This window comes from Dicentrarchus labrax, unplaced genomic scaffold (assembly GCF_905237075.1).
Source record: "Dicentrarchus labrax unplaced genomic scaffold, dlabrax2021, whole genome shotgun sequence".
In the NCBI taxonomy this organism is placed as follows: domain Eukaryota; kingdom Metazoa; phylum Chordata; class Actinopteri; family Moronidae; genus Dicentrarchus; species Dicentrarchus labrax.
Genome location: NW_026136708.1, coordinates 3,727,621 through 3,749,633, shown reverse-complemented (window position 1 = coordinate 3,749,633; position 22,013 = coordinate 3,727,621). Strand labels below are relative to the sequence as shown.

General features: G+C 42.0%; 1 protein-coding gene across 1 annotated transcript in view; it reads right to left on the bottom strand.

Moving 5' to 3' along the window:
- The window catches only part of tnfrsf21 (tumor necrosis factor receptor superfamily, member 21), a 48,162-nt gene that overhangs the window by 19,448 nt on the left and 6,701 nt on the right, over positions 1-22,013 (bottom strand). Inside the window, exons 2-3 of the mRNA XM_051408917.1 lie at positions 14,671-15,364; positions 10,483-11,046 (exon numbers count right to left, since the gene is read on the bottom strand). Of these exons, the coding sequence (XP_051264877.1) occupies positions 10,483-11,046; positions 14,671-15,364 (1,258 nt within the window). The remainder of the gene's footprint in view (positions 1-10,482; positions 11,047-14,670; positions 15,365-22,013) is intronic.

Genomic DNA, 22,013 nt, shown 5'->3' with positions numbered 1-22,013 from the left:
AGAAAGACTTTCAAAGGGATGCTGAAGTTGCCTGCTTTCTCCTCGACAGGTAGGCTTCTTGGTACATAACGGCTACCGTAGTTGCAATACGCATTTGAAAACGCGAGGCACTAGAGAGCACTATTCGTTTGAATGCAAAATATAATTTCACCGCTAGATGGGAGAAATTCCTACACAATGTCCCTTTAACCTAATTACCTGAATAGGTTTTTGTGTGTTGCCTAAAGGTGTTATATCTACCAACAGATCTTCTTTCAGGTCCTCTGATTGGATAATCTAGACTCTATGTGCCAACTGTTGCTTGTCCATATACATACTTGATGAAAGCTGTTTAGACAAAATCCTTGTATTAACTATGTTGAATAAACCAGCACCACCTATTCAGAGAGAATAAGAAAATAGAGTGAGCTAACTTATTAGCTGTGTTGCACCATTCACTTTCATTTATCCTCATCTGTCGGAGTAAAAACTGCTCCTATGTGTAAACTATGTGGACTTATTACCTCATAAGCAACCGAGGTAAGTTGATCATTAACAAGCTTCTTTAATTTGCCCTCTTCAATTACTTTTTATTGAACAAAATAAGGTGTAAATACAATGCTAGAGGCAAGTAAACAAACAGTAGAGACAAAATAGAGAGAAACTCCAGGAGCTCCTGGACTGACTACCCCTAGCCTTGCCGGACCAGCTAGGAAATTAACAGTTTGAGTTGATACGTCACCAAGCTTTGAGCCCCCTTTGTCACTTTGTGGTGTGACCCATCTCTTGATTGGACCAAAATAACCCTAACCCTAAATCATTTTCATAAAGACATATTCTGGGGTATTTTGTAGCATTAATCTAGAGATGTGTTTACACAGAGAGTCAGTTACACAGGAGTTTAGGAGTACCTCACTAGCATTGCTATATGCAGGGTTTTAGAAATATCAAATTCCAAAAACGGACCCACCCACTGAGTACTGGCCCATTTTAAGCACTGGGTATGTAGCTTGTTCAATTGTTTACAGTGCACCCAAGGAAGCCATGGACTGAGACCGTGGACCTTTTTAATAAAGAAGATTGAAATAGACAGTCAACAGTCTATACTGAGCAGTAATAAAGTACGACTGAACTTTTAAACAAATGTTCTTCTGGATTATGTGAAATACACACACGCCCACCAGCTTTTGTCTTCTGCATCCTGTCCAGTACCTGCATGCATTGTTTCCTGTGAAGCCCCTGTGTGTGGGTACACAATTTAAATCCCTGTGGTGGAATGACAGACTCTGCTAGCAACAAAGCTTACTGTGAATTCATGTTTATTGAATTGAACATCTTTTTGAGTATTTTCTATGTGACTTACTGTTATGAATGCCTGTATAAAATATCTATAAAAAAAAAAGACTCCTCTTGATAATGCCAAGACAATTTTTTTATCAAATCTACATAAAAATTTAGATTTTTTGTAAATTAACCAAGCTATATTTTACCTGCTGAAGCTTCCTGTACTACACAGCCATTACACTTCTAGAGCATCAATACAGAATTAATTCCACCACTTTTGATAAGCATCGGGTTGATCCCTGATTAATGTTTAGTGTAGCAAACATGCTAAGTGCATAAACCCAGGATGAGACAGAAAGAGATTAAATGGATGTAAGCCAGTGGTAGTAATTCATGGCTGGACACACACAGACACACTCACATGTACAAATGTATAAACACAGAGAAATGCAAGCGCACACAAGCCAAGAGGCAAATATAAATAGACATGTGAAGCCTGCACACATGCGTACACAGACACATTTCATGAATGCAGCAACACTCTACCCTTTACACTCATTCTCCTCTTCCAAACCCTCACATGAACCCTCACCACTACATGGTTAACCTCAACCGTTACCTAAACCTAATTCTTATTTTAACCCTCAACCCATGTCCTGAACCTAACCTACACTAACCTCACCATTAAGCCTTACCCTAAAACCAAATAACCCAAAACCAGACGCCTAATCCTAAACTGACCGCTTGTTGAAGAGAAAAAAAAAAAAGTGATTTGACCTAATTTTGCAAAGTGTCCTTACTCAAAATGGCTTAAAAACTCAAAGCTAAGAACACATACACATAAACACACAATCCACTACTCCTACTCAAGATTAATAGACTCGTGTGAATCACGGAGGGACCCAGAGGACCTCGCGTGCCAGCCTTCTGGGCCGAGAGCCTGTCAACTCTCATCCATAGCACACAGGGACAGAAGAGAAATCCCCTTGCTCTACATGCCTCACTGCTAGCTGACCACGTTCAAATGACCTATATAAGTCTCGTGATGATTCAGTATGTCAGCCTGCAGATGTGTTTATGTGTTTGCATGGGGAAGTAGTAGGATGCAGTGTGCTAAATGTATGTGTATTAGAGTGTGCGTGCCCTGCATTATGTGTAGAGTTGCAAGCTCTCCAACCCATGAAAAACTGAAATGTCAAACATCAGCTTCTTGCTGTTAGTTGCTGGTATTTATCCAAACTGACATGTTTTGTCAAACTGTCATATAAAGCACGATACAGCTGCCTGTAGGGGACAAACTGTTAGCTATCCCGAATGTGCGTCACTAGAGAAGAGTGTCAGTTCTGCAAGTATTGGAGCACATAATGAGACACTGTTTTTGGTAACATTTCTTGTGATGGGAAAAAAAACACAAAAGTGTCATTTGCTGTCCAATCCACATTATGCATTGAAAATGACTCATCCCATTTGGCATTGCAGGTGCTGATGACTTCTGTTGTGACACTAATTGCTTTGTATTTTCCAGTTCTCAGTAAAAGTACCCCAAATAGAGGGAAGCAGTTGTCTTGGCTACTTCTGTTGCACAGGAACTATGGAAGGTTTCTGGTACTCTGAAAACAATAAGAAAGGGAAGTGTGCACTCAACGTTTCTCAGTGGATACTACATGTATCTTTGTAAATAAGTGACACAGATCAACAGTATTCAGAATCTGATGTGCTTGTGTGAATGAGATTTTATGCTAAGTCATTGCTGATTGTTGAGTCTCATTCCCATCAAATACAATGTCATATTTCACGACCTGGGAATGAGACTCAACACTCAGCAATGATTCAGCATAAAATCCTCAACAATCTTTCTCCAGAATGACTGACCCCACCTTTAAACTGATTAAGGTTTAGCAAGACAAAAGTACAAATATTTGTTTGTTTTTTTAAATCTGTGTTAGTTTATTATTACTTAGGGATATTCAGCCAATCAGCAGGAAATCAAATCAACAAACAATTGTGTCAATTTATTGTTTAAGTCACTGATCAAGAAACAAGCCAACAAGTCTACAACCACACTAGTAGCTCTGTTAAACTAACAATGCTAACTTGGGAAATGTTAATATTCTAATATTTGGCAAATCACGTTTACTATTGGTTTTAAATGTCATTTGTTTTGCAGGTATTCAGTGCTGAACCAAAGTATTGGATAAACAGAAATGTCAAACTCATGGTTCTATAGAAAAGGTCAGGGAAGTTATAAGAATTCATCATCTATAAAACGCCTGTTCAAAATTTCATGGCGATCCATCTATTTGTCAAGATGTTTCAGTCTCGACCAAAGTGGTGGACCAACTAACTGACAAACCAACATTACCATCCCGAGAGCCATGCCACAGACATGCCAAATATCTGCTGGTTCCTGCTTCTCAAATGTGAGAATTTCCTGCTTTTCTGTTTATACCACACTGAATATCTTTGGGTTTGGACTGTCAGTCGGAAACACACCAAGCAATGTGGGAACTTGTGATGGCCATTTTAGTTTGACAGCAGAGTAGTGGAATAAAATACATTAGTGTGGTGATGGGGAACGGGACAGATGTACAGTTCTCCGAGTGTAATGAGAATGGAGCTGGTTATAGTTTCAGTAAAGAGCAACAGTGAGGAGCCAAACCAGCCACAATAGCGCTGACCAGAACAGGTGCCGCTTGATTAAGATCCTCTAAACTGCACACAATGAATCCCTGTGTCTGTCTCTCAGCTGCCTAACACACAGGAAACAAGACTCAGTTAAAATGTCGTGTTCTACGGTTGTCTATCTTTAAATCTCTATTGCAATGACCCAATTACATGAGGGATCAACTGAAGAAAATGTGTGTGTTAAAAATGTTAAGAATGTATGATAAAGCGAAGACACTCTGATCCTTTTACTCCACAGCGGTGCCTCTATTACACATAGCTCTCCAACTAAGGCAAACATTTGACTCCAACTCCCTCTAACTGGGGTTTACTACATCAGAACGAATAGTTCAGTTGATACTGCAAGTCAGTTTGGATCTCACTGCTACTCCTCTTTTCTTTCCACCTGGCATATATCCACCCATCTATCCATTTACTGCTCCTTATCCACAGTGGTAGCAGACAAAGACAGGTAGCTCGAGCCATGCCCTCCAGTTCTTCCTGAAGGATCCAGAGGCCCAGTGTGTTCTGGGTCTGACCTATCATCGCCTTCAAGTTAGATACGCCCAGAAAACCTCTAAGGGGAGGCATCAAAGAGGTCTAATCAGATGCCAGAACCATTTCAAGTGGCTTTTATTGACACAAAAGAAGCACACATTGTGCTCCTCACACTATCTCTAAAGGTCTCTGGAGCCCAGGCACCGTTCAAAGAAACCAATACTATTGTATCCACAATCACATTCTTTTGGTCATCACCATATGCTCATGACCACATGTGAAGGTTTTAATATACTGTAGACTGGCTGGTAAATAAAGATCTTTACCTTCAGGCTCAGCTCCCTCATCACCACAACAGTTTGGTAACAGTGTCAGCATTATTGTTGATATTGCAGCAATCAGTCTGTCAATCTCTTGTTCCATCCCACCCTCACTCCTGAGCAAGACCCCACAAACGCCTTTACTTGTGGCAGTGGCTCTGATGCCCACTCTGCTCATGCCACAGAAGAATGTAACTTTTCAGTAAGAAAAATAATGTGATATGTTGTCCTTTGAAGAAGGTGGTTTTGGACTAATTCATTTTTTGGATTTTGGATCAATTCAGCAGCTGTGCAGACCAGATTACAATGACACAGCATTCTGATTGTGCAAAGCGTCTAATTTCACAGCTATGGCTGGCCTTTTCTTCTTAGCAAAACCCAGCTGTGGCATATGGGTACTTAAGTGTCCAGCACCTGATATAAACAATGTGATTCTTCAGAAGATGAAACACTAATTATGGCCATTTTAGAACTCTTTCATGTTGTTACATTGAGAGACACTCATGATTCTTGAATAATAATATAGTTTTGTTCAAATCAAACACTCAAATAAGAAATTTTTCAGTGAGGAAAAAAACATATGGATCCAACAAGTGGTCTCACCCTGTTATTGTGTGTAACATGATGCGAAGCAGGGTGCTGTGTGCGTCAGCATCTTTAAAAATACCATTCTGTTAATCACATCACATAGACCTCTCACGTTCATTCCAATTTGGGAACACACAACGTTAAATTGGTGAAACGTGTGTGTGGCTTAGTGGGAGCACAACAGGCGCTGTATACCTCCAAACAGGCAACAACCCCCCCAAACCCTGCTCTTCACAATCAAACCCAGGCTGAACTGAGAGCATGCTACCTCGGCCCACCCTGGTACTGCACAGCGCAATATATTCTAACACGTGGCTCCCCGCTGGGCTTGGATGTGGAACTTGGCATTATTAACGGTGTGGATGTTTAACGAGGGAGGATGGTGGGCAGGTAGAATGTTGTTTTCCTTCATGTTTTCCTTTACAATCTGCATCTTACTTTGGAAATATATGTTGTAAATAATATGGCTAGTGACCACACCAAGAACAACCTGTCTCTTCCTGATGTTCTCTTAAAGACCATTATGGTGTTTTTCCATGTTTATGACCATTAACTACAAACTGCATACACTGCATACATTAATGCTTAACATTTCCATACAGTTTTGGATTAATTTGCTACCTTTAAGACTGGAAAGGATTTAATTCATTTCCTGAGGTGTGGAAATCAACTTGGAGACTACAGCTATTTCTCACTTCAGTCATTTCAGAATCATATTTTAGTGTACTGTTTAGCTGTAAAACGAGATCATGCATGACCAGGCAAGCCGCCATTGTTTCCTGTTACGAGTCCAAACTGTCCAATGAGAGCAGCTCAACTCGCAACTCTGAACACACCAACAATGGAAAGCAACTGATGGCTGATGGCTCGCGATTTAGCCTTGACCCCAATGTTGTGTTCAGACCGACAGAAGCGATACAAAATGTGGCCTTCTACTTCATTCGGATGGAGCCAGCCTGGTGATGCAGCTGAGGTGCCAACCCAGAGTGCAACGGCAAAACTGTTGAACCAGGTTGAACTTTTGCCGCATCACAACATCATTTGGCAAGGCTCTGCATTAGCCAGACAAATACATGCAAGAACACATTCCTGGTAGGTTACTTTGTGACATGAACACCATATTTGCACTGTTTACCTCAAGATCATTGATGAAATTTAAAATAGCTGCAGCCATGATAACTTTCCAGAGTTGTAAAATCCTCTCTGTGCATATTCCAAACCGCTGTTCAGTGTTCTAGCTTTTGATAAACCTTAAAACTCAATCGATCTGTTCGATCAATCAAACTGGACTTCCTGGATCATATTTCATGGCTCCCTGGTACATTAAACAACACAAACTCATATCCAATTGTCAAACAGTGCTGATTAAATATGAATCAAGATTCAAACCCTGCCTCTCATCCCTGACCCTGACTCTCATCTCTGCTCTCCTGACCAATCACAGTGTGATTTCAACATCTGAAAGGTTGTTTAAAACACAGTGGGACGTTCTGACAAGCATTTTGTTGGAAGCATACTCGTTGAATCTAGAGCAGCAAACAGCCACATAATACAAATATAACACTATAAGTGACAAAATGACATGGTTGTTTGTGCTGAGGACAAATATTTAAAGCAAAGGTGGTTCTAACAGCACGGTCAGCTTACTGTAGCCTCAATCTAACCTTTATACAACATTTTTGTGATTCCCTTTTATTTAATTTTACTGCTGTGTCCTTGTTTCAGATAAACAAATACGTTTTTCAGATCCTGTGCAATAAAAATCTGGCCTGTGGCCCTGGAAAGCCCCATTCAGCCCTGCTGTGGGGGAGTAGCAGTTTTCACTACTTCCTGACCGGCTCTGAGCAAATGCCAAGTACTGTATGTGTGTGATCTGTGCTTTGACGTTTCCCTTCTTCTTTTTCCTTTATTGCCCGTGCGTTTTAACTGCTCTAGTAAAGGGGCATTACAACCTTCAAGGGGAGCCAGCCACGCACCTTGGAAGGATTAAGAAGCTGTTTTGTTTTATGTTCCAGAGAGTAAATAGCGGTGTAAAATGGCTATTTGGGTTGCATGTGCATACATACATCTCCACGTAAATACATACACATGGGCACAAGATTACTCATCCATCGGGAGAACACACATACACACACACACACACACACACACACACACACACACACACACAAATGTAAAAAGGTCAGTTTAAAATTCTGTCTGTAAATGCCGGAAAGTCTAAAAGGCTTTAACACTGATCGTAACACAGAACTGAGTTTCATCTAAACTTATTTTCCCCATATTTAACCCATAATGGCAGCCTGAAAGACCACATGTAAAAAAAAACCACTGTGTCTAAATGCTTAAAGGTCCAGTGTGCCGTGTGCAGTGTCCATTGCGGTTGGAGACTGCAAGTCCCTCGCTTATTAAAATATTAAGTTCCTGCTAACGAAAACTGAATATTTCCTACTGCTGCAGCTTCATTTAACTGAGAATTTAACTGGCAAAACACAAGCTGACTTTTATTTTGAAGTAAGCTACTCACTGGAAGTGAAGTCAATTTTGATGAAAATAATTATGATGATCATTTTGGCCTTAATTGTGTAGCTCTACTAAGGAGGCACACCAAAGTGAGTTTCTTTTAACAATGACCAAGAGCTTTCCTTTTCTGCCTAAGTTTAAGCAAACCTTAATTGTAGAGATAGTAAACCAAAATATATTGTTTTGTGTGATGGGCATCGGGAGTTTTCAAAGGCCAATGTCAATTTACCTATTTTGTCTCAGGTAAAAGCTCTGAGTTGTGAGGACCAGGAGTGAGAAGCACTGTTAAAACACAATTCAGATGATTTCCCATGAAGTCTGATGTGCAGTGTAAAGGCCGATAGACGCTGCAAATCTTCCCACTAATGGTTTGATTACTTTGGTTATTTGCTCATTTTTACAGTAAATTACGTTGCTTTAAGTGGTATCTGTTGGCCACATTGCTGTAAATACACTAACACCAACTTATAAAATGATTATGACAAACCTAAGCTAGGAATTACTTATTTACAAATCCAGCAGACAGAGAGCATTATTGGCACTGAACTGAAGTCATGTTTCTTACGATCGGATGAATTTCAGTCCAATATTCACTCTCCTTTCAGCTCTGCTTTGGTTTCAACCCTTGGCTCTTAACTGCTAAATCCATTATGTTCACCACCTGCCTGCTGCTCACATTACACATAGTTATATGATACACTATTAATATAAGAATATTAATTAGTGCAGCTTTAAAGAAAGCTATTTCTTAAATAATGCATTTGCATTCAAAGTACAGTAAACTATCGGATTTTTTGCGTAACGACAGCATTTATCTTATATGATGTAAAAAAGTTCCTTTAGATTGACTCGTCTCTCTCTATCTCCATACCTCTCTTTGTCAGACACCTTATCTGGGCTAACAACGGCTGCTAGGTAACGGCAGGGAAGCCCCCTGTGTGCTCTATATAGCCAACAACAGTACAATACAACACTTCCCCCATCTAACCCCCCCCAAAAAAAAACACACACACACACACACACACACACACACACACATACTCTCTCTCTTAATTTCCTTCTGTCTATATATGCCTTTGTCCCCCTGTAAGAGAGCCGATTGACCCACCAATGTGCCTTGCCAACCAAACAACAACCCTGATGCAGCTGAAACCAGATTATTCCAGTTCTCTGTGGTCAGGCACTGAGGGAGCAGAGAGAGGGTGGCGGGTGGCTCAGCTTTATCACAGCACGCACACACACATACACACATACAGAGTTTCAAAGTGGGAATTGAGTGCCTCAGGCAGGAGGTGTCCCCTGGGTTTGGGTCTCTTTCAGTGTGAAATCAAGAGCCCAGCTGTGGGGAGAAAATGTACTCTACCTGTTGATAGCCATAGTCTCAACAAAGCTAAGTGGAGTGTGTGGGGGCAAAAGAGAGAGATGTGAACTCCAAAATTTAAACAACACAGGCAGACACAGGAATTAGGGAGAGCAGCACAAAAGAGGGTAGAGAGAACAATACAATGAAGCGAAAGACAGGCCAATAAAGTAGCAAAGTAGCAGGTATACAAAGGAGATAAGAAGGTTGGAGACAAGAAGAGCTAATAAAGAATGAGCCACAGTGAATGAAACCAGAGAGCAATAAACAAAAAGGCTGAGTAAAAGAACAAACAGGAAAAGGAAATGAGGGCAAATAAAGGTACAGAGAAGTGCCAAAGGAAGGGGGAAGCAACTGAGAACAAGAAGGGAAAGCAAGACAGATGAGGAAAGGAAGGAGACGCCAAGATGAAATTGAAGAACTGAGAGCAGTAAAGCAACCTGTGTGTGTGTGTGTGTGTGTGTGTGTGTGTGTGTGTGTGTGTGTGTGTGTGTGTTGGGGTGGATAGTGACAGCAGGGTGGTATTACAACAGGGTCACGTCCTTTCTTGTGTAACCACTGCCCTCCACAACATGTGCTGTGGGGCAGAATTGATTGGACCCACACTGGTGCGATCGCATCAACAGATGGTTCTACATGGCTCAGGAGGAGAACGAACGCATGTCATTACACCAGACTGGGATATCCAGTATGCAACTCAAAGTCCAGGACCTCCCATGTTAGCTGCAGATGTAGGCAGAGCTGTGGTAAGACACTTTCTCTGGGGGCATATCGGAGGCTTGCATATTGCTAAGGACGTCACAATGATATTGACATTGTACACATATAAACTCATATGTTATCTTCAATGGAGCATTGTAGGAGGTTCTATAATGGACTTTTTGCTAATTTAAGAAGAGCGCTTTTGTACCAAAATGTTTCCCACAATTCTTTACTAGGACCACTCTGAAATTAAACATTATAAAGACCTTTTCCACCAACTCAAACCTAGTGCCACTTCAGAGCTGGTTCAACTTGAAAACTAAAAAACATTAATTAGTAGCTCAACAAACAGCTAATAAATACATAGCTGGCTGGCCACAAGGGCCCAAGCCCCTGTTGTAAGCGGTTATTGGATGTAGACCAGCAAAGTGTTGGTGCTGTACTGGAACCTGCTTGAGAGCCAGTTCTCTAGCTATCGGAATGCAGATAACTAGTTCGAGATAAGGCACCGGCTCTGAATCAGCCCTCAAACTGCCTTGGTGGAAAATGGGGTAACAGAGGGCTTACCCTGTCCGTTTGAGTAGTAGATCCACTTCTCCTTGACCTGCGTTGGAGGTGCAGATGGTTTCTTCTGAATTGCCTTCTCCATGATGCTGCTAGGGTCCTGCATGGGGCCCTTCTTCAGAACGCGAGAGCTCCGCTTCACGCTGCAGACCACAATCACCACCAGCACCAGCAGGAGCAACAGCACTATCATCCAGGGGAGATGCTCGTTGATGTCAAAGTCATTATGGGTGCTCGGCCTTGGGGACCCCCTACGAGTGGGCCTATAGTAACTGGAGACTCCACCACTTCCACTCCCCTGCCCGGCTACCTTGTTTATACCTGTCCCAACCCTGACTATCTCAGCACCCTCCAGACCCTCCATCGCCCTCTTGCTGGGGCCTGGCACAGGGTCAGAATTGGGTTGCTCCTGCTGGTGCTCTTGGGCTAGGAGCGGTGGAGTCCGTGGGGGGTCATGATTTGGTGGGGTGGGAGTGCCAGGCCGGCTGAGGAGTTGCCGCTCAGCACGGTGGTCTTCCCCATCCAGGTTTCCCCTCAGCTGAATGGCAGCTGACTGGCTGTAGGTGCCTGTGAAGACAGAGCAAGGGATTGATGGAGACAAAGATAGAGGAAGCAAGAAGAAAAGAGATGAGAGAGAACAAAGAGGGCAAAGAGAGAAGATAGTACAGACGTAAGAGATGAGAGACAGCACAGAGAGAGGGAATTAAATTCACTCACTTGAGAGATTTGCTTAACCCAGACAATGAAAACAGAAGGCATCACGGGAGGGAATCCTAACACTCTAATCCATGCTAGCAATCCGGCACAAAAACAGAAGGAGGAATAACCTTTCATCTCCTTTCACGCTTCTGTTCTTCCTGCCGACTTACCCCAACTTAGCCCAAGATGCATAGTGAGCAGGAAAACTGACATTCACATTACATTTACAATTATTCATTTGACTTTCAAGTGACGTACAAATGGCATAGTCAGTTACACTCACTGCACTTGATTGGTCAGCATAATGTGAAATTATGTTGAAACGAGTGACACAGGATTAGAAATGAAAGATCTAATTGAGAGTTACCTGTTTTGGGTCTCTATGTTATCACCACTCTAAATCATCAGTGAAAACCTTGGTGTATTCCCTTAACTGCAAACAAAACCCGAGCTGCCTCGCCTCCTTTCACCGAGCTGAGGCCCAGCTGTGCTCCACCTCGTAATCTCACAGCACACAAGCTCTGAATTGCTCATTCTGCAGTCTGCTCCTTGATTAAGTTTAAACTAGGACAAATCTAACAGGCTTCCGTTGTACGAATTATTTGAAAAAAACTTAAATGGGGAAAGGGATTGGTCAAATGGGCTAACGATTCACAGCCAAACTAATCTGTCATCTGTTGAAATGAGAAAAGAACAAGTAGGATTGTCCTGTTTAAAGTAAACAGCAGCAGGGACAGTGCTTTTCAGGCATGGGAACAAACTGTAATGGTCAGTCGATATTAGTGCGTCATTAACCTCCACTGATTATCAATATGGCCGCTACCACCTTCCTGCTGTTCACTTTGTGCCTATGTACTGCTGCTAATGGGATTGGTGTTGTATAATGCCATTAGATCATAAATGGACTGCTGCTTTTTAGGATTGTCACTTGGATGCCTGTTAATCCCTGTCATCCTTTTATCAGCAGACAGGTACACAGGTGGCAGTCTAATCCCTAAATTGAGGCTGATATTTTGGCTGGCAAGAAGCAAGTCTTTAACATACTTTCAAGGGATGTAACACACCCTCTGCAAGTCATCAGCTGTTGATTAACAGATTCTGCCTTAATTAAATATCTTTAACAAACATAAGGTCAAAATATATATAAATATATATATATATATATATAACATAAGCTAGTGACCAAAAATTCATTTTATTTTCTAAATTGCAGAACTAATGACATTCCCATCAGCCTCAGCTGTGCTGTTTTTAATGCTTATTAGCCAATTTTAGCACACTTACATGCTTAACTTAAATGGTGCACATGGTAAACATTAAGTTCCAGCATGTTATTACAGTGTTGGTGAACATGGTAGCATGCTGACATTAGCATTCAACTTAAAATGGCTGAATAAAACCTCAACCAGCATGGCTGTAGACCCATAGAGCCACTGTAGGGAGGCATGGATCACCAGGGGAAACATATGGAGTGAAAGCTGGATCGATATGATTTATGTGGGGAAAAGAGAGACAAGAGTTTGCTGATGTTATCATGCTGACCCTAATTTCACTAAAATGCATTCTTTTTTATTATTTGCTTCCCCCATTATTGTTAATGACTAATAAAACAGCTTCTGTTGGGGGGCTTGACAGAAAAAGCCTGAAAGCCACTGCTCTAGTCTATAGTGGGGGTTTCATAGATATGTAATGGCTTTTACTCTTTAAAACATTCTCATCTTATCTTCACTTTTATCATTCAAGGTAACATACTTTGAAACAAAAAATCTTTTTATGCCTAAAACAAAACTAGTTGTGATAAATGGGTATTTACTGGCATGCTCCTGTGTACAGTCCGGTCAGTGTTTTCCAGGTTCTGGTATCTCCTATTCTTGGACCCAGCTGATATAACATTGAACATTCCTCGCTGGCTATAATGGTTGCTAGGAGATCTGCAATGTAACAATTTTACATCTCGTGAATTATATAAAGTGGAATATAATGAATACAGTTAGGCTTTTAACACTGCTGTTATGGTTGTGTAAAGTGGTTAAAGACATTTTGCTCGACTACAACAACCTTTTCCAAGGCGGTCCTTCCCATCCTCTCCACTGACAGTAAAAGACAGGTGAAAAATAACTGTCATAAGTGCGTAACACCCACACCCGCCCACCCCCACTCTCCCTTTTAGAGCACATATGGGGTCAGATTAACTGGCTGAGAAGCCATCGATCCCATGCCAACGCAAACAGTAGTGACAGTATTATAGATGTGGGGGTCTATGTGGGGAGGAGGGCTGCACTGGCTACGGATGGATGAGTCTGCGAAATGACTGGCTGACTGACTCAGACGGGACTGACGTAAAAGAGTAAGAAAGATGACAAGGGAGGGTGGCGGACAGAGAACGGGAAGACAAAGGGGAAGTATTTTTCACATTCACTGATAAGGGGGGGAGGGAAAAAGAAAAAAAAGAGAGATACAGAGGAAGACAGAAATACCCATAACTCCTCCTGACCACAAATAGTAACATTCCTGAGATAGGGAGCTGCCACCAGTATGTTGCCATGCCTACGACTCTCCTTCCTTTTAGGAATTCCCACAGGAAAGACCTGTGTTATTGATGTAATGATGCTGCAGTAGCAACGTGAGAATAAAGAGGTATAAAGAATTTAAATACACTTTATTTTGTCCCTATTATATCATTTGCTGTTGGTATAAAAAGGCAAAGTATGTTGATTTTTGTTTTTGGTATAACCGCTAGAACAGTATACTGTGACAACTAGTAGGCCTATGTAATGAATTGGTAGTATGGATTTGGGATATGCCATGTGTCCACCTCAGTCAGTATATATAATTATGCCACAAAGACTGTTCTAGTAATACTTCTGTACTAAAAAAATTAATGCATATCGTAATTACAAAAAGAGTTATAAAGACTCTTTGTATTATGGTTTCCATTGTACACAAAAATCTTAACATGATATAAAACAATAACTATCATGTCAAAAATCTTAAAGGAATTCAGAGTCTCATTATGAAGTCACTTCTACTGTCCACTGTAGTAAACTGAAGATAAATGTTATATTAATAATAATATCATATTCATTTACGTTTTTTTTTTCACTCTTTTCAAAAGATGGTAATTTTGCAGGAAAGGGTAAGTTTATATCTATATCAAATGCATGCTGGTTTCTTACAGGGAAAGAGTTTAAATTAATGTGAGTGGGACAGGGAGGCAATTAGCCTAGCTCAAATTGAAGACTGGAGACTGGAGGCAGAGGCAGCTAAAAAAAATGCTTCTCCCAGCATGTCTTGAGTTCATTAGGTTAAAACATTGTAACGTCTTCATTTAATCTATACACAAACAGAGATGTGAACATTTCAAAAAATGTTAGACTAGGGGGGTTGCAACGTAAATGAATGAGTTAAATACATCCACATCCTCTGAAAAGCCATATGAAAGAGATCAATGAACTACAGATAACAGCCATGAAACAGGGTCTCTGTTCTCACCTTTGTGTGCAGGTCCAATCACTGATGATGATGGAGAGGATGAAGAAGTCATGGTTTTCTGTACAAGCACAGCCTGTCGTGGCACCTGTAGGGCGGTTGTGGAGACAGATGTAGAAGCGGGTCCACAGACATTATCTGTATATTTAGTCCCTGGTGTGAGCAGCACCAGCCCCTGAGCTTGGCAGTCTGTGTGGGTTTGGCACCTCACCGCACTCGACTCCACATCTGAGAAAGTCCCCTTGGTGCATGGCTTACATAGCACGTCCTCCGTTTCACTGCCCCGCTTTTTCACCCTGGTCCCCGGAGGGCACAGTGAGTGGGGCTTACACTCTGTGCCACCATCCCCCAACAAGAAGCTGTTGGGGGGGCATGTGCAGACGCGGCCCTGGGTGGCCGTGCAGGGCACCTTCTCAACGAAGCCTGAAGGACACGGAGCCCGACAGCGATGGCATTGCTGGACCCCGTTCTCGCCACGTGTGAAGGTGCCTTCAGGGCAGGGGCTGCACTCCCTCACCCCTGCCAAGGAGCAGTGTGCGGACACGTAGGTGCCCGCTGGGCATTTGTCGCAGACCTGCTGGGTGCCCGAGTCGGGGTCGGTATGCTGATATTTGCGGGGAGAGAGGAGGTGCTGGTCAGCTGGGCTGTTTGTGGTCAAAACCCGGGCTGAGATGTCAACCAGCACTGTATATAAGAGCTAAGAAGAGAAGAAAGTGTGGAAGTTAAAGAGAAATCCAAAAACTGGCAGTGGTATTTAAATATACAGTTGACAATATTTTTATGCAACAAGAATGAAGCACCATGTTCATTACACCTGACAATAAAATTGAATAGTACTGATTTTTTTTTTGGCCACTTTGGGGTTTGCTTTCTGCTACGACTACTCCTAAACTCCTGATGGAAATATAGTTGCTAACTGTGTCTGTCTGTGGTGAGTGTTGGTCTGTCATTTGCTAAACAGCTGAAACACTATTGTCCTTCTAGAATAATGTAGCCTTTAGATAAAAAAAATGTAATGCCTAGAGCATGGTGTGTTAATATGCTAATGGGCAAAATACAACCAAAGTCACAAAGCATTATCCTCCGGGGAACCCAGCAAATATCACTTAAAAGGACGCCAAAGAAAAGTTAATGCAATTGTCATCCTCCAATCCATAATAATCCCCCCAAAAATACAATCAAGAGGAGACCAAAATCCTCTTAGGGCTGAGTAGGAGTTGTTAAGATACTGTATCTTGTTCTTGATCAAAGGAGCAGGAGAGATGGCTGGATGGATGGACAGACAGATGGAATGACAGACAGGTGGACAGCTGGTTTGATGGATGAACAGACAGAAAGACGAAAAGCTTCCCATAGCAACCTAATTGAGACTCCTGTTCACTCTGTTTAAAACGTGATATCATCCGATCCAAAACTGTGCCTCGACCAGCAATGAGTGAGCTTTATACACCCAGACAAATTGTTCACCAATTTCAGAATTCTCTTTGTACAATTTGGTATGAAACATCATGGGCCAGGCAGGCGGACCCGAGTGTGCTGTGTGTCAGGTTACATGGATTCTGCAAAGTTTTCGATGCTGCCATTTAGGTTCCCAATGTATGCATCTGCTTGTGGAGATGTGTAGGGAAATATCTCTTTCAGTAAGCCATTTAATCCAACAGCATTTAATTTACTCACTCCCCTGACTCATCCTGTCCCTCTTAAGTCGAGTGGCAAACAGTGCACATTCACTTTACAACCACAACTGGGGTTTTGATCAGACAAATGACTCGGGTTTTCTTTTTTTCTTCTCCTCTCACCTCTGCTGGGAAGCCGACAGCTCACCGGGTTTAGGGGAATAACCCACCCATGTCTAAGTTTACACACACACACACACACACACACACACACACACACACACACACACACACACACACACACACACACACACACTGACTGAGTCATGTCAAAGCAATAACATCAGGCAGCCTGACTGGTGGAGGACCGTCTCCAATAATAATGCTTGAGTGCCAAGAGAGCTTTACTATGTCCGAAACAATTCAATCCTGTCCATCCTGTTTAGTTTAAGCCACCATGTGTAATATTTATATTCCGTTACAGCATCTTTCAAATTATTCTGAACCTGTTTCTTTTTTGATGCCACCACTTGGGGATACCAAAGTGAGATACTACACATTGTGCCTTTAAAGAGGTTTATTAAAGAAGTTCTTAGGTAATAGCTTTAGTATACTTGAATGTACTGTTGTTATGAGAGTTGTCAGGGCTAAGTCATTGCTAGAATTCAAATGTTATGAACAAAAAAACATAATAAAAGTCCCTTGCCTTGGTGCAGTCTGTGGTTGTGAACTGCATATTGAGATGAATTATATATTTCAGCTGCTATGTTGTAGACGTATTATGTGATTACAGCATATTCATCAATTATACATAGTTTTGGGGTTTTTTTAGGTAGATATTTCAATAATCTCAGTCCAAAGTCCTACTTATAGTGGCTTTAACTTCACACTTGCTTTCTGTATCTCAATCTGTGAGTCAGTAGCTAATGCCAGGACGCAACATCCAACCAACAACGGCCCAACCCAACAGAGCTGTTGTGACGGGAACGAAAATTAGCGTTGGGAGGCATGATTGCTCATGTGTATTGAGTCATAAAAGACACCTGAAACACCATCCGGGACACCGCCCCAAACATTCTAGCATGTTCCTATTTTTTCTTGCCTTCTCTTGCCTAATTTGACAACTTCCCACAACGTGTTTGGCTCTATTGACCAATAGGAGCAAACGGCACTCTTTGGTGCTCAGCTGTAAAAATGGTAAAACCAAAAGAGAAATGATGACAGCCAATATGTCTGCTGTTACCCACAAACTAACCCTCTTTCTACCAAATGGAATGGGAAGCACAAAGGCCTAGTAGGAGGAACTGGTTCCATTCCCTAAACTCATCCGCTGTCTGAACCCACCATGTCTTCGTCACCCCTGGAGTCATAGTCCTGGTCAGAGCTGCTGTTATTTAGCTCTTACGGTGCTGGTGTATTCAAACCACTCCCGGTACTACAGCTAGGACCACTAACTAGCTAGTGGCAGCAGCATATGCTACATAACAGTGCACCGGTAAGTAACTCCCTGTATTACAAGAGAAAAAGTCACTTTCTGCGACTATCCGACTAATGAGAAGTGGGTGGACTAATACTCTTCTTATTGACTGCAGTTTAGTCAAGTTTTTTTAGGGATAGCCCTAACTTCAAGGCAAATTGGTTCGGAACCCGAGAGTTGGTTCCCACCTGGAACAAAAAAATAGCATGTTTTCCTTGACTTGAGTGCTTTTCGAAGTGGGCGTGTCATATTCTACAAGACGTTATGCACTGTGCAATGCCCTCCATTGATGACGCACCCTTGATTACAATGATTAAACTGGTGGGAACATGGCAGGTTCACTAGATAACACCAAGATTTCAAGAGTCCTGAATGGAACCGGTTCAAGAACCAGAGCTAATTTGGTGGAAAAAGACATCTAGTAAACTTTCCTTAATAAAACAGTGTTTACATACAGCCGGTGGGAGAATAAAGTCGGACCTCCCAATCACCTGTATGTACTTCAAAGTCTAGCACATAGTCTGCCATGCCTTGAAGCCAAGTCACTGCAAGAATTTATGACTCTGTGATTGCCCGATCTCACACAGACATGCAAACACTTTCAAACAGAATATAATAGGTGTGTAGGTTCACCATAGCATAAATAAAAAGCAGGGAGAAGCACACAGCGACAGATGGTAGGAGAGAAACACATGGATGGAGACAGGTCAGACAAAATGTGGATCTGTGTGCAGAAATGTGTGTGTAAGTGTGTTCTTCCCTGCTGAGTGTGTGTAGTCACACAAATGTGAATGAAGATTAGCAGCTTGTGTGTGTGTGCATGCAGTGTAAACAGGGTTGGTAGGTTTGAAGTGATGCACTGAGGGGGGAATTTTGCTGATGACGCACGTGAATGCTGGTCATCCATGAGCACCAAATCTCCCGCTGAACAAAAGCAATAGTTTAGGATCATACCAATATAGTGTGTTTCGGTGTGTTTTAATTCTTTGGACATTCCGTTTCAATGAATCGGCTGCTGAGAAAATTGGGATCAATGCGTTTTTTCAAGACATCAAGGAGGATAGCGGGATCCAAAAGAAATTTCCCACAAACCGCTCCTAATTAAACAATCAAAGGAAGACAAACTAATTTTATGATTAGTGCTAATAAGAATAAAGCTGTCCTTTCTTTCACCGCTCTATTGCCCTTTCACCACTCCACCCATTCTGCTCTTTGTGTTCATTCCCAGAACCTCATCCATAAACATCAGAGCATGTTCTAGACACGCTGCTCATAACTCAGTTGCGTCAGTAACATCAATGCATTCATTCACATCAACGTTCAAAGTGAGACGCTGGTGGAGAACGCACGCAGCAGTAAATGGGAACATTCTGCTTGTTACAGGACAATGGATGGTACCCCCGTGGCTCTTTCTGCTTGTTTGTAGAATTTGATTATTGGAACAGCATGCCCTGAACGTTACCATAATTGAGGTGTATCACTCGCTATTTATGGCGAGGCTGTGGAAGAAAAGGCATGCTGTGGTATTAAGCAGGAACTTTCTGATTGCTTTAATATAGGACGCTCATACTTTTCATGCCGTAGCCCACCGCGCTGATTTTGTTTTGTCTGGGGAAGGAGGCTCATTAAAAAATACCAAGCACATCCTAAAAGTCAAGAGAAAAGAGCTTAATAACTTTTTTTTTAGGTAAACAGGAACCTACTTCTACATCTGCAAATTCATGAACATACAGCGCAGTGCCGTACCTAGAGGCTGTCATGAATTCGCATTAACATCACCGTCTTCTGACATATACGCGTGTGTGGACTGCCTGGCTGAAAATAAAATTGGCCTCTGCTAAAAAGTAGCATAATATGAGAAATAATTAAACGTTTATGAAATATAACATACATTTTTTAGGGTACAGAGCAGAGGTGTTACATTATATAACACAGACCATAAAGCTGAAATCATGTCAAACTTTGCTACCGTACAATACATAGCGATAACATCAAGGAAAAGTAACACTTGAGGGACATCAGTGTGAACGTTGGAAGCTTAACAGCTTCCAATTTCTGAGTGGAACTCAAATGTTGAATGTTGTTGAAACTCTAATAGTTAATAATGTGCAATTAACATTTCAGTGACTTTGAAAGAATATCATAACACTAAATGTGCTGTCTTTGACTTAGCAAACATGTTATTACTCAACTGTCTTTCTAACTAGCTAGCTGTATATTGGCACATATCAGTTTATGTCGTCAGTGTTACCGTAGCACGTAACTGGAAAACAATCTAGAAAGGCTGTAGATAGGGCCTTTGGAGTTTTTTGTGAGTTTTGTGGCCACCGTAGTTTCTCCTACACGCTTAAAATGGGATGGTGAGGCGAGGGTGTTGTAATCTGAAACTTCACTGCTAGATGCAACTAAATCCTACACACTGATCCTTTAAAAATACAATTTGTGGTTTTCCTGTGAGGCTGTTGTTTGTTTGTTTGTTTGTTTTTTGGTTTACCCAGCATAGTCTGAATTAAAAGTTAGTTTAAAGTTCTATATTAACCAGCTAGGTTAGCAACAGTAACCAAGAAACACACTCTCTGCAACCCTACACATAGATGTTAATAATTAATCCCTCATTTTCTACACAGTGCCTTGTATATTGAAGTAACACCCATTTACTGTAACTTTACACAGTGTTTCCATGCCATGGTGATTTATGTTACTCTGGAAATATTTGACCACAAACAGAGAGCTGTCTACAATATTTACCCTCCACTATAACATAGTTCATAAGGCTTTTATATGATATCTGAAACTAATGGAAGACAGGACAGCCAATGGAAGGTGAGTGAAAACTGAGCAACACAAACTTCTGCACCGAGCCGACCCGGCACTGTCTGCAGCCACGGTTTTAAACCAATGAGGACAATTACTGCCATGGATGCTATTCAACATGTCAGGGGAAGAGTGCACTAAGCTAATGGCAGCAATATAGATGCATACATCTGGCCGGTGTGTGTGTCTTTCTGTGGTTCTGTGGACAATCTCTGTAACCATTCACACACAAACAACCAGTCTCGTGTAACTGCTTTTCCTGTTTGCCATTAGGAAAATACGACAACAAAGACACAAAAAGCAGAAGAGGAAACAAAGTGCAGCACTGGCACATTGACGGAACACTGCTGCTTACACACACACACACACACACACACACACACTCTGTCTTGAGCTACCTCAGCAGCTCAGCAATGCATGAATCAATTTCAGTCTTAGTGCTGCCAGCCTTCCTCTTATTATACCAACTTTGTCTCTATGTCTTGCCGCACTGCCCATAAACAACATCATCTGCCTGGTGCACGGGACAGACAGCCAGACACAATGTGACGGGACAAGAACTGGGCCGTCCCTGGTTACTCACACATAGGTATGACTAGCTCCTCATACACTGCAGTCGTTGTCACTGCTAACAATACCGATGGCCTGGGGGAGGTATACAGACAACCTGTGCAACCTGATCACCAGCCCCTTCAGTTCACCTGTCAATGACGTCGGGGGAGGTTCACACTGACCACCCAGTTCGACCACCTACTGGCACCTGAACCAGGTGCAGCAACAAGGACGAGATCCCCTGCTGGCTTCCCCTGAGGTAGCACACACCTCCGATTGTGCTCGTTGGAAGGTACAACCAAAACGTTTCCTTACACCCTGACACGTTGTGTAAAGGGGTACTCCTTAACTAACTAACTGATGATGTCATAACTGTGTCATTACCTTGGGTTTGGACACTACAAATGATCATACATAAAGACCAATACAGAAATGGGGTGTGGAGAACAGACATAGGCGTTTACCATGCAGAGAGAGTTCAATAAAGAAATGCAGCATTGTGGGAAATGTAGTATCCAGAGTATATGGTGCTTAGTAGGGCCTAGAGTTGGGCGAATGGATAAATATATTGGTGACTGGCGATTGTCCAACGCCGGTGTGTGTTTCTGGACAATGTTTTGGGCTATTTTTATCCAATTTAATGATCTGCCTCAGAAGAATGAGGGCTGCTGCTCAGCGGGAACGGGCTGTAGAGCCAGAATATTTCCACTAACTGGGCTGAATTAAGGGTTTATTTTGGTCAGTTTGAAGACAGGGAACACAGCAACAAGGTGATTCACAGAGGCTCCAACCAAGACTCAGGGGAAAGAAGAGGACGGGGGATGTCGGGCATCAGAGTGACACCGCGTAGAGCCAGAATATGTTCACATCTTACTCAGACGGTTCGA